General features: G+C 39.8%; 1 protein-coding gene across 4 annotated transcripts in view; it reads right to left on the minus strand.

Annotated features, from left to right (window-relative positions):
• Positions 1–6,588: 6,588 nt before the first annotated feature.
• LOC114669199 (cytochrome P450 2M1-like) overlaps positions 6,589–14,228 on the minus strand; it is a 91,511-nt gene continuing 83,871 nt past the window's right edge. For all 4 annotated transcript variants that reach the window (XM_028825378.2, XM_028825377.2, XM_028825375.2 and 1 more), the window contains 2 exons: positions 7,165–7,306; positions 6,589–6,901 (listed from right to left, as the gene is read on the minus strand). In XM_028825378.2, the coding sequence (XP_028681211.1) occupies positions 6,717–6,901; positions 7,165–7,306 (327 nt within the window). In that variant the 3' untranslated portion in view covers positions 6,589–6,716. The remainder of the gene's footprint in view (positions 6,902–7,164; positions 7,307–14,228) is intronic.

A 14,228-nucleotide genomic window follows, 5' to 3' on the forward strand; every position in this document is an offset into this window, starting at 1 on the left:
AGATTTACTGAATAAATTTACTTGATTAATTCCGACACTCTCATCTCAAACAGTCTGATCCTGTCAAGGCCTGTATTTTTTTGTATTTTGTAGCTTGATCCTGCTAAGTCCTACATTTCCTTTGTGTAAGTTGATCCTGATGCTGCTTATGTACTCATCTTCTGACCTATATGTTGATTTTTCTGGAATTTATTACAGCTTTCCCACCAAGCCTAATTCTGGTATGTTCTTACCCCTATCCTAGGTCTGGCAGTATCACTCCAATGGGGTCTTGCTAAGTAAGGTAGTTTGACCCATGGAACCAATGGTTGTTTGTGGAAGTCACTTGATCGTAATGTCGCCTTACTTGTACTAAGACATTATGGTACAAAATAGGTAGAACACTGAATTTTCAAATGTGTGGTTTGGATAGATCTTGAACTGGGTGGTAATTTAATTCATTTTTTTATGCTGTGCTCTTCATGGAATATAAGTTTAGAGAACTTACATAGATGAATTCCTTATGACATGGAGATCCTTATGTTCCTATTATTATGTTTGGCTACAAAATGGAAATGGTAGTTTTTTTGAATAAGGGACCAGATGATGAAGCGTGTATCAAAATACAAAGCAAGGTTCAAAACGGAGAAGTAGAGAACAACCAAAATCCTAAATCAATGTAGAAATTCAAAGCACTGAATTTGTAGAGTGTGAAATCACTAATGAACAAATCATTCACCAGATTCTTTGTGTTCTTCTTCATAAACTTAGATATCAGGAAGTGAACTGTAACAACCTTTAAAATATAAACACCTGTGAGTCATGGGTTCGGTTTTTTTATTTTTTGTGATCAAATTTTTATTGATAAAATAAAAAAGGAATATAGTAAAAGAAAACCAACAATAAGTACTGATATTTTGGCTATATGAGAACAAAAACAAAACACTCCCCCACCAGCACCCACCCCACCTAAGACAACAATTTAAACAGAAACACAATAAGGGAGAGATTAAAAAAAAGAGCTGGCGAGTTAACTGGCACATACACACACTATGCAGGAGCGCAATAGACTTAGACTCTAGACTTAGAGGTCACATAGCCATTACGATAAAGTGTTTTGTTTATGCTTTCCACATTAAAATATAGCATTCATCTTAATGAAATAGCATAAAGTGTTAAAACATATCTGAAACCTGTTCGGGATTATCAGAAAGCCAGATAAAGGTCAAGTGAACAACAAAGATAAAGACGTAATACACAAATGTACTGAAAGATGACTAAGAGATGACCAAGAAATCAGCAGATGTCCTAGAAACAACCAGAATGAACAATTATATGCAAAGAAAGTTCAAGGGTATAAGAAGAATAAGAATAGACTTTTATTTTATATAAATCACTTGGGTGTAAACCAACAAACCAATCAGGATAAACATATGCATTGATTGACACTGTATGTAAATTCAATAGTTTATAAAATGAACCTCTATTCTTTGTTTCTCTGATTAATCTGACCATGCTGTAACAGACGGCTGTGAAGGCATTTGCCAAGAAGTAATAAAAAACATAATGAAAGGCTTTTCTCCTGCCTGATTACTGACCCTAAAAAGGTTTTATCCCACTTGTCCCACTTAAGATGTTTATTTCTATCATAGCAAGGCAAAGTAAGGGAGCAGAAAAAATAAAACAACAAGGAGAGGTGGACAGGAGAAACTGCCTCATGGAGCAAACACCAACCAGCTCTTTACTAACTGAACAGTATGAAGCTAGCTGGGGATAGTAGAGCCAGAAGAGCTGTTGATCCAGGATGCAGAAAGTTCACGAAGGATAAGATAGTAAAATGAAGACTTCCAGATTGCAGGAAAGACAAAAGCAGGAGAATTCCAGAGAGAGGCTAAAACCCATTTAGCTATGGATGCCGTCATTAAAAAGCCTCTGCTGGAAGAGAGAGAGAGAGAGGGAGAGAGAGAGAGAGAGAGAGAGAGAGAGAGAGAGAGAAAGGGAAAGGGAAAGTGAGGAAAGAGAAGGAAGACATACGAGAAGAAGAACTTGAGGGAACAAAGGAATGGGGAAAGAAAGAATCGTAGAGAAGAATTCAGCCACATAGCGCCACAGAGCTGCAGATGGAGGACATTCCCAGAACATGTCGAGAAAAGTGCCAGGGATTTTAAGAGATCAAAAGTGACATAGGGGATCTAATTCTAGTCTCATTACATATCATTTCCAGGGAGTAGGGTGCAGTCTATGAACAAATTTAAATTATGTGTTCTGGTGAATATGATGTTTAGAACAATTTTTCATAATCAGAAAGATGGTTTGCCAGCACAACGCAGAGAATGGGGAAATGTCTGTTAGCTAAATTTACATTATTGGTAGAGTTTTGATGGAAGCTTTGTGTAGGAGGGAATAGAGACCAGGTACTGGTTCAGACTTATGAGAAAGGGATGTAGAAATTGGGTACAGGGGATGAATTGGAAGAGGAGAAGAGAGGGGAACTCCACATATCTTGATCACAGACCTCAGCGAAAAATCGAAAAAATATGAAATGGACAGGATAGAATGCCTAGATTGAAGAGAAAGGAATGGTTCCAGCCCTGGCTCATTAATTATTATCTCCTAGAACAGATATACCAGAATGACACCAAGGGGAGAAGGATACTGCAGCCTCCGATATATAGCGTAGAATTTCAAAATAAAATAGTGTGGATTGACTCATCAATTTTTCAACGCTTCTAAATGTCTGAAGGGCATAGGACACAATGAGGCCAATAAATGTAGAAGGAGTAACACATTAAAAATAGTTTGCCTTAATGGTAGAAGAATCAAAAATAAGGTAAGTGAGTTGGAGCTGTATGTAGCAGGACATCATTATGATATTATAGCAATAATGGAAACCTGGCTAAATAACAAAGATGGGGATTAGTGTAACATAGAGGGATATACGTTTTTTGGGAAGGATAGAGAGAACAGAAAAGAAGGTGGGGTTGCTGTTTATGCCAAACAGAATTTAAATGTAAGTCCTCTTCAGCTGGACGATGCGCCCCATCTTAGTGAGGACATGTGGCTTCGCCTGGAAAATATTAGGGAAAGAGGTCTTATTTTAGGAGTGTGTTATAGACCACCCAATTCAGACAGTAATTTCAACACATATCTTTTTAATAATATCAAAAAGGCAAGTTTACAGGGTGTGAGAGCCAGCCTGACCACAGACAGACAGACACCGTTCTTAAGTCCACCACGCACTGTTTATTTACACTATGTACAAGTTCATACAGTCCCGCACAACACACAGTGCTCCAGCACCAAAAACCCTTTACTTCCTGGGCCTCTCAATGGTCCTCTTCGGGCCGCCATCTCTCCTTCCTCCGAAGCCTTGTCCTTTTCCTCCCGACTCTCGCTCCTCGACTGTTGGAAGACGGCCCCTTTTATGCTCACCTGAATATGCTCCAGGTACCTCTTGATGAACTTCCGCCGGCACTTCCTGGTGTGACAAAAGTGCTGGCTTCCAGGGCTCTAGGATCCATCAGGCGCCCCCTGGCGGTGGCCACAGGCCCCTATAAGGTTGAGCTTCCCAGCTTGGTTCCCGTGACCCCCATAGCAACCAGGGCGGCTGTCCTATAATCCCACTGCCGGTCCTTCCAGGTGTCCCAGCTGGGTATGGTGCCCAGCTGCCCGCCACAAGGGAGGTATTATAGTCATGAGGGATTTTAATTATCCAAATATTAACTGAGATAACCTTGCAGATGGAGGAGCGCTTGAGATATTTGAATTCCTTGAGTATGAAAATCCCATAATAGACATAATAGACCTTAGAGGGACACAAGAAAATATAGTAGAACTGCTGGTCATAACACATTTTCACACAAGGGAGAAAATTTGTGTATTTTTCTCACCTAACTTGATTATTATGTCTGGTCAGTTCCCTTTGATCATTGATACGTTGCAGACATGGTTTGTTCCCTGGTTTGTCATTTTTAAATTATTTTTCATATTCTGTTTTTTTAGGTAATTTTTCTTAATATTTTTTATTTAGTACAGTCAATTCTTGTTGTCCGTGGGGGTTATGTTCCTTAAAAACCCCGTGGATACGGAAGCCACAGATACTGAAAGTATTGATCCTATTGGAAAAACAGGGCTAAGTTATGAGAAACACAGGCTCAAGGGAAAGACAGGCAGTGAGAGACAGGGTTGGGTAAGCACGGTGGCCTTTTGCTTTCGCTCTTCTGCTCTCATAGGGGCTTGGTAATGATCCCTTTGCAGGTTCATCTATGGAAAGCATGTTACAACTTTTCCTTCCTCTTTGGTCAAGTTCAATCATCTATTCTGCGCTCTGCCAGAGGCCTTTATTGATCACAGCAGGCCGTTCTGAGGACCTCACTAAACCATCCAATTGGTAGTGGTGATGGGTGGTGTGTACAATGGGCTAGGACTTAATCAGTGCGACCTGGACTTACTGAGAATTACTTGTTCTTGGAGAACAATTTTGCAAACCCTGGTTTCTCTTACAAATGGGGTTCAAAAGCTATACTGTATATACAGATCCTTTAGAAAGTACTCAGGCTGCATTCAATTCTTCATATTTCATTACATTGCAGCCTTATACTAGAATCATCTAAATGTATTTTTTCCCCTCATCAAACAACACTCAGTACCCCAGAATGGCATAGCAAAAACAGAATTTTGGGAATTTTTACAAATTTATTAAAAATAAAAAATTAAATATCACACTGACACAAGTGTTCAGACCCTTTGCTTATGACACTTGAAATCTGGCACGGGTGCATCCCATTCTATTTATCGTTGAGATATTTGGAGTCCATCTATGGCCATTTGGTTACACAAGATTAGGAAAGCTACACACTTGTCCGTAGAAGATCCCACGGATGAAAATGTGTTTCATAACAAAAATCAAGCCATGAGTTTGAAAGAATTGCCTGCAGAGTTTAGAGATATGACAGTGTCAAGGCACAGATCAGTGGAAGGCTACAAAGCCATTTCTGCATCTTTAACAGTTCCTAATAGCAAAGTGGCCTCCATAATTTTTAAATGGATGGATAGCCAGACTGAGCAACCAGGGATTAAGGGCCTTGGTAAGAGAGATGACCAAGAACCTGATGGTCACTCTGGCTGAGCTCCAGAGAATTTGTGTGGAGATGATAGAAAACTCTAGAAAGACAATCACAATTGCAGCATTCTACTAATCTGGGCTTTATGGCAGAGTGGCCTGATAACAGATGAATGCCTGCTTTGAGTTTTCAAAAAAGGTACCTAAAGGACTCTCAGAATATGAGAAACATGATTCTGTGATCTGATGAAACCAAGACTGAACTGTTTGGCCTCAATTATAAATGTCATATCTAGAGGAAACCAGGCACCGCTCATCACCTCTGCAACATCATTCCAACAGTGAAGTATAGTGGTGGTAGCATCATGTTGAGAGGTTGATTTTCAACGGTAGGGACTTGGAGAACAGTCTGGGTTGAGGGAAAGCTGAACAGAGCAAAGTACAGAAATATCCTTAATGAAAATCTGTTTCTGAGTGCTCTGAACTTCAGGCTAAGCAAAACATTCACCTTCCAATAGAACAGTGACCCTAAGCACAAAACAAAAACAGCACAAGGGGTTCTTGGGTCAATTCTGAGAATGTTTTGAGTTGCCCAGACAGAGCCTGGACTTGAACCCAACCAAACATCTCTGGAGAGACCTGGAAAAAGCTGTCTACCGATGGTCTCCATCCAACCTTACAAAGCTTCAGAGGATCTGAAGAAGAATGGCAGAAAATTCCCTAATCCATGTGTGTGGAGCTTGCCATGTCAGAATGCAGAAGGTTGAGGGCTGGAATCACTGAAAAAGGTGCTTCAATGAAGTACTAAGTAAAGGTTTTAAATACTTGTAAGATTTCAGCTCTTTATTTTTAAGAAATTGGAAAAGAATGCTAAAATTCTGTTTTCACTTTGATATTCTCAGGTATTAAGTGTTTCTCAATGGGGTACAAAATCAGTTTATATGAATTTAGCATAATGCTTCAACATAACAAAATATGTAAAAAATAAAGGGTTCTGCATACTTTACAAAGCTACTATAGATACATATATAGTCATGCATGCATAATGAAGGACCTCCTCGCAGGCTCAGTCAAGGTATGAAATAACCCATAGCGATGAGAGGAGGTGCTGTCACTAGTGTCGTCATTTTCTTCTTTTCCCACTGCGGCAAGAATCCGGCCTACTGGTCCAGCTGCCATAAAATCCCAGGTGCCCAGGAAGAAGGCATCGCTACTGACCAGATGGAGCCCCATTAGAGTGACTGTAACATTTGTCTTTCGTTGAAATTCCCACTAAAGGGACAAATGTTTATCTCTGTTTAATTTTTCTGTCTCCGAACAATAAAAGGGACGACCTGGTTGGTGCTCCAAAATTTCCTCGCTGAATCCTGAACTGTCATTCCTGCACCCGGGAAAAGATACATACTGTAGAGAAACGCACAATATAATATAATATATAGATAATATAGTGTGCCCACATTTCTGTCTTGCACTCTTTGTTATTGGGATGGGCTCTGACTCCTCTTAAACCTCAACAGAAATAAACAGGTGAATAAATTGAATAGACAGATAGTAAAAAAAAATTTATTAAGTCAAAAATACATTTAGACATAATAAGGAAAAAAAGGTGCAAGATGGTAAGGCAGGTGATAAGTGTTTAGCACGTTGTAAGCTGGCCTAAACTGTATTCAAGTTCTTAAACCCGAACCTTGACATACATCTGGTAGGGCCGAGGCATCCTTCCAAAGCTGCATAACTCTGGGCTTATGTCAAGCTCTAAGAGCGGCAAAGGAGAGGTAAATGTGAATTTTTGAAGCAGAGAGGTGATGAAAAGGAAAATCTCCATCCGGGCCAAAGATTCTCCCAAGCAGGCACGCTTCCCTGATAGTGGAGTGAGAAAAAAAAACTTCAGAAAACATCCATGGTAATGAGATAAAGCACACAATATTCAAAATAACCAACCACCAACAATCCAAATGACCAGCTGCTCTGAACCTTCTCACCTCTCCCCATCCTATCTTTAATTGAACCAGCACTAGGAGAATCTGGTAGTCATTAATGTCTAGCAGATATACAAACCATTGTAAATGAATCAAAACATCCAAAGCTTAATAGCATTAACAGTTATGTACGTTTATACTCACCAAGTGAAAAGACTAAGAAGGCATCATTCTTCTTGAATGCTCCATTCTCATCGAGAAAGTTTTCAGGGCAGAAGGAGTCCGTTGTCTTCCACATTGTGGGGTCACTGAGAGCTGAGGACAGGAGTGGAATAACCACTGTGTCCTAAACACACACACAGAGTTAGTTTGTGCACTTGTTTCTACATCCTTAATGTCTGTGCATAAAATAAAGCTTACAATTCTTTCACATAGAGTAATGTATCAGTCTGTTCTTATGGAGTGCTTTTAATAATGGACACTCTAACAAAACATTTTTTATTCACAATCCACTGGAAACCCTTATGTCAATGCACAATGAAGGCACAATAACAGTAGATGTAAACAGGGTAGGTATCCGCCTTGGTGAATAAACACACGTGTTAACCAAAGTAGAGAAATAACAATGAACTACAAATTTACAAGCCACTTTGAACTGTCACGTATAAACTCAAACTGTGCAAATGAAAAAAAAAACAAACTGCAAACTATTACAAATGGAGTAAAGAACGAAAGCAAAACGGAATGCCATTATGAATGATGCTGCACATCCTCCCTGTGACCCACTAGCATTGAGTACTTTTAGCTAAAGAATTATTCAGAAGTGTATCAAGAAATACTACTATGGCTCCTTCATACCAATTGCACCATATAATGTCCTATCTATCTATCTATCTATCTATCTATCTATCTATCTATCTATCTATCTATCTATCTATCTATCTATCTATCTATCTATCTATCTATCTATCTATCTATCTATCTATCTATCTATCTATCTATCTATCTATCTATCTATCTATCTATCTATCTATCTATCTGCTTTCCTCCTGTTTTACTGTTGGTGTGCATGCCGGGTGTTTGCTCTTGTGCAAGGCCCTGTTGTGATCTCTTAGTGTGGTGAATGAAGTGTATTTTTAGTATTAAAATTTATTTTCTTTTTCATTTCATTTCTTGTTGATTTGTTTGGAAATATTTGGTGTCTTTTGTGTGGGTGGCCATAGGCCATAGTAACCATTAAAGCAATGGGATACAACTCTGTTTAGGGAGCTCATTCGTTTGGAGACTGTGATGTTGGTGGTGGAGATCAGGGGTGACGATATTAAATCTGCTTCACAAATAAACAGCTCAGTCGCATTGTTTTTAAGCTCAGTAGATTAGTACCAACGATAGTGGAGAAGGGAGGACTTGTCGATGGTTCTTTGTGAAGGTGTCTGTGTTGGATTCAATGGCTTGTAAAGTAAAATTATTGAATGTGCATCCCTTTTTGAGAAAGGAGATTTTAGAAAATGAATTGGAACATCACGGTTGATTAGTGTCAAAAGTGTCAAAGATATATTCCATTGGGGTGCAAGTTCTCAGAGCAAAAATATGCACTGTTTTTCAGGAGACAAGTATATAGGGTCCTTAACAGAATGGATGAAAGTTTAAATGTTGCAATGCGGTTTGCAGTTTTTGTCAATTGCTTTGATGCATTTCTCACATCAGGAATATCATTCTCCTTAATCTTAGTTCAGTTCTCAAATCAGTAGCACATTTCAACACTCATATTAGCATTTCTCATTGTGCTTGTACATATGGCTATTATTTCTACACATACTTGACTACTAAAGATGTTTTGTTGTTGTGTTGATGCATTTCTCATCTGACTCTGACAACTCATCAAAACAGTTTGTACTTTTGTTAGTTAGAACTCCACATCTCTCCCTCACCTTAATACTGTCCAGCATTGCATCAGTGCTTTCAGTCAAAGCACTTTAAACTTTTTTCATATATGTATGAAAGAGCAAAGCCAATTACACACTGCCAGTGTTAGTGGTAAATCGCCCTTCAATTGAAAGCAAATAGAAGTGCATGTTCTCAAAAGAGGTTTAGTTGAAACAAATAGAAACACCTGCTCTCAATTTTGCATCACAGGTGAATGTCATGGCTCTGCAGTAATTATACACAAGTTTATATGATGATGCTCATGTTTCACCCAGGTACAAGAACCAGACTTTGTGAGAGGATGTGTTGTCTGAATGCGTGGTATGGCAAGGGGGAGAGGAGCACACAGAGGACAAGGGAGAGTCAAGGGTAGGGTAGAGGGAGAGGAGTGAATAGGTTCCATAAGGTGTCTAATGAAATAAGAGCAATTGTAGACCATGTTAACAACCAGGGCCTAAGTTTGGCTGAAGCTGGTCAACGGGTGCAGGCTCCGGTGCCACGGTCCACAGTGGCTTCTGTAATATGGACATTCAGGAATAAGAACAAGTATCTGATCCCATATTTACTGTATTTCTGTATCATGTGCTAACATTACATTTATGCAGTTTACTCTCTGTATAACAACTGATAAACTGATGACCTTTGTATTGTCAGAACAGTACCACTACCTCATTCTGGTGGGAGAGGGCTACTTTTGACAAGCGAGCAGCAGATGGCAATTGTGGATTTGGTGAAAGAAAATGATGCCATTAGGCTAAGAGAGATCCAACGAGCTGTTGTGGAGGACAATGTGATTTTTCACAACATTGCCTCTGTGAGTCTCTCCACCTTAGACAGGGTCCTGAAAAGACATGCTGTTTCTACTAAACAGCTAAGAGGAATAGTGACAGAGTAAAAGAGCTTAGAGATCTTTATGTACAGGTAGAGATACAGAGATGTTTTCTCTTTTTTCTGTGCTACACTATTTGTTTCTGATGTGAACACTCTTTTTGGATTTTGCAGAGAATACTTGAATTGGCAGACGATGAGATGCCACACAATTCTGTGTATGTGAATGAGGCAGGATTTCACCTGAATAAAGTAAGGAGACATGGCAGGAACATCATTGGTCAGAGGGCCACAGTATATCTGCCAGGCCAGTGTGGAGGTGACATCACAATCAGTGGTGCTATTGCTAAACATGGGGTAATTCACCATGCTGCAGCCACTACGCCCAGCATTGCAGACTGGCTTTTTCATTTCTTAGATGGGCTCTACAATGCCATCATTTCCAAAAATGAAAAGATGATTGTGAGAGCCAATATACAACTTCATGCGGTAATTATGGACAATGTTAATTTCACAACTCCAAAAGTGTGAGGGAATGGTTTGAAACCCACCAACAAATGATAATGGTGTTATTGCCATCATATTTACCATTCTTCCACACAATTGAGGAATTTATCTCCACTTGGAGGTGGAAGGTGTATGATAGACAGCCTCATAACTCAGATTTCCCTCCTAGAAGCAATGGATGTTGCCTGTGAGGACATCACATCTGTGGCTTGTGGTGCAGCATGCAAAAAGATTTTAGACTCTGTGTCTCAGCAGGGAAGAAATCAGGTGTGATGTAGACACAATGATGTGGCATAATAGAGATGAGAGACATGATGCTCCTTAAGACATTTCATATTTTGAGATTTATAGTAATTTTACATTTATACATGCATATATAAAGTATGTAGTGTGACTTTATTGTACTATACAGTAGTTGGTGCTATGTTCTAAGTTTGTATATTTTTTCTTTGCTTTCTGATGCATATAGTTTCATTTGTATCATCAAATACCAGTAACGGTGCACTGCATGATAACATGCAGTGAATAAACTTGACTTTAGCATTCACAGTTTTCATCCTCTTTCTCTGTATGTTTAGCATTCGTTTGCTCAGAGGTTGATGTGCTTGCTGCTTCCTGAACAGCTCTTGTTTTCTCCACCCTAGCGGCCCGCTTCTTCTCTTCTTTTGTCGGCATCTTTTCGTGTTAAAACTGATTAAGTCAGTGTTTGTTTTGCAATTACTTAGTATGATTTCTTTACTTTTCACTTAAGCTTGCACTTAAGTCTTCAATCTGCCTCAAGAATGATTTAAGATATGAAGAGGTAGGGGAAGTGACAGCGAAGGTGGGAGGAATGAGAATGCCACCCGTACACATGCACCGTATGGTCGGCCTACTGCCAAGAGTTGATTCTACAATAAAATAAAATAAAAATAAAAAGAGGAATAACCTTGGAGGTCAATCATCACACCAAAAGCAGAAAGTAGACATCATTTAGTATACAGTGCATCCGGAAAGTATTCACAGCGCATCACTTTTTTCACATTTTGTTATGTTCCAAAATGGATTAAATTCATTTTTTTCCTCAGAATTCTACACACAACACCCCATAATGACAACGTGAAAAAAGTTTACTTGAGGTTTTTGCAAATTTATTAAAAATAAAAAAATTGAGAAAGCACATGTACATAAGTATTCACAGCCTCTGCCGTGAAGCTCGAAATTGAGCTGAGGTGCATCCTGTTTCCCCTGATCATCCTTGAGATGTTTCTGCAGCTTAATTGGAGTCCACCTGTGGTAAATTCAGTTGATTGGACATGATTTGGAAAGGCATACACCTGTCTATATAAGGTCCCACAGTTGACAGTTCATGTCAGAGCACAAACCAAGCATGAAGTCAAAGGAATTGTCTGTAGACCTCTGAGACAGGATTGTCTCGAGGCACATATCTGGGGAAGGTTACAGAAAAATTTCTGCTGCTTTGAAGGTCCCAATGAGCACAGTGGCTTCCATCAGTGAAAGTGGAAGAAGTTCGAAACCATCAGGACTCTTCCTAGAGCTGGCTGGCCATCTAAACTGAGCTATTGGGGGAAAAGGGCCTTAGTCAGGGAGGTGACCAAGAACCCGATGGTCACTCTGTCAGAGCTCCAGAGGTCCTTTGTGGAGAGAGGAGAACCTTCCAGAAGGACAACCATCTCTGCAGTAATCCACCAATCAGGCCTGTATGGTAGAGTGGCCAGACGGAAGCCACTCCTTAGTAAAAGGCACATGGCAGCCCGCCTGGAGTTTGCCAAAAAGCACCTGAAGGACTCTCAGACCATGAGAAAGAAAATTCTCTGGTCTGATGAGACAAAGATTGAACTCTTTTGTGTGGATGCCAGGTTTCACGTTTGGAGGAAACCTGGCACCATCCCTACAGTGAAGCATGGTGGTGGCAGCATCATGCTGTGGGGATGTTTTTCAGCGGCAGGAACTGGGAGACTAGTCAGGATAAAGGGAAAGATGACTGCAGCAATGTACAGAGACATCCTGGATGAAAACCTGCTCCAGAGTGCTCTTGACCTCAGACTGGGGCGATGGTTCATCTTTCAGCAGGACAACGACCCTAAGGACACAGCCAAGATATCAAAGGAGTGGCTTCAGGACAACTCTGTGAATGTCCTTGAGTGGCCCAGCCAGAGCCCAGACTTGAATCCGATTGAACATCTCTGGAGAGATCTTAAAATGGCTGTGCACCGACGCTTCCCATCCAACCTGATGGAGCTTGAGAGGTGCTGCAAACAGCAATGGGCGAAACTGGCCAAGGATAGGTGTGCCAAGCTTGTGGCATCACATTCAAAAAGACTTGAGGCTGCAATTGCTGCCAAAGGTGCATCGACAAAGTATTGAGCAAAGGCTGTGAATACTTATGTACATGTGATTTCTCAGTTTTTTTATTTTTAATAAATTTGCAAAAACCTCAAGTAAACTTTTTTCACGTTGTCATTATGGGGTGTTGTGTGCAGAATTCTGAGGAAAACAATGAATTTAATCCATTTTGGAATAAGGCTGTAACATAACAAAATGTGGAAAAAGTGATGCGCTGTGAATATTTTCTGGATGCACTGTATGTGTACCAAATTTCAGGTCAATAGTTCAAACGGTTTGCGCGCTACAGGTAATTTAAAATCCTGGACAGACAGTCAGACAGCCACGGTAGCGTATTATACATAAAGAATATCTTTCACATTTTATTTTTGTGTCAGAACATTACCTTAGGCCTACATTTTTTGTCGCATTCTTTTCAAAGTCAGTAAGGTTTCTAAGGTGTCTAAGTCTTAAAACAGTGGTGAAAGGTCTTTATTCATTGGTCACAGTGCTGAAGTGATTGACTGACTCTGCATGTTTTGACACACATGAAAAAGGTTTTGATTGTTTTAGTGTCTTTTGCACAAGTGGGTCTGTGTTATGAACAATGCCTGAACTGTTTTGAGAACTGCAGTAAGAGTGGTGAGAATGATGTTCCTGATGTGAGGATTGCATCAAAACGATCGACAAAAACATAAAGCAGATGATTATTTTTTGATTATGTGGTTTTGTGAGTTTGTACGAAAGGAAATGTTTAGGGTGTGAGTGTTGGGCACATTTGGTCAAAAACTGTACAAAGAGAATGGGAGCAGCTGTTATGTAAAGAACAAAATAAATTGGTGGTGATTTACAAGATTGTGCTTTAGTGCCTAATGTTGAAGAAAAAAAAGAGACACTACAGGAGATAAGAGGAAAGACAAGAGAAGATGTCTCAGAAACTAAGATGAAGGAATTGGTGCTTGGAGATATGGACAGAACTCCATCGATGAGTGACTGCGGAAGTGAAATTACAGCGCAGGATTCCGCTGCAATACTGGAAAGTGTGTGAGGACAGATCAAAATGGAGAAACTGGGCAGTAATGCTCTTGAGAAAGATGGTGGGTTTAAACATCCAGCTACATCCAAAAAAGGCATGGTAGGAGGGGGGAAGTAACCTTGAGATAACACACAGAATGTGTTGTTGAAGACGGCAAGGGTCCCATTGCAGTTCTGCATATTACAAAGGGGATGTGTGCGGTCCTCACTGAAGCAGCTAATGGAAACTCTTCCGAGATAAGTGAGGGGGAAGAGAAGGAGAGAAACATGTCTGATTCTTCTACTGTGCCTGGCCTGAGAGAATCTAAAGGCAGAGGACAGTACAATGCACAGAGCATTAAATAATTTTTGACAGAAACCATAGGGAAAAAAGCAAAAAATGTGGATGATTTTTTTCTGGATGTTTGACTTTCAATTGCATCACATGTAGTCTGTGAGAAAAAAAGCCACTTCTGTAATGTTTATCTTTAAAAGGGTTTGTAAGATTAAAGATTCCAAAGTGCAAATTGAAGAAACAGATAAAACAAAATTAGCAATAATGGATAGAACAACTAGGAAGTCTCCAAGATTCTGGCATCTGTGGTTTGTCTTGAGTATTTTTAAACATTCTGTTACTATGGCATGTTTTAATGTAGGAAGCCTGAAGA

The sequence above is a fragment of the Erpetoichthys calabaricus genome, chromosome 18 (assembly GCF_900747795.2).
Source record: "Erpetoichthys calabaricus chromosome 18, fErpCal1.3, whole genome shotgun sequence".
Classification (NCBI taxonomy): Eukaryota; Metazoa; Chordata; class Cladistia; order Polypteriformes; family Polypteridae; genus Erpetoichthys; species Erpetoichthys calabaricus.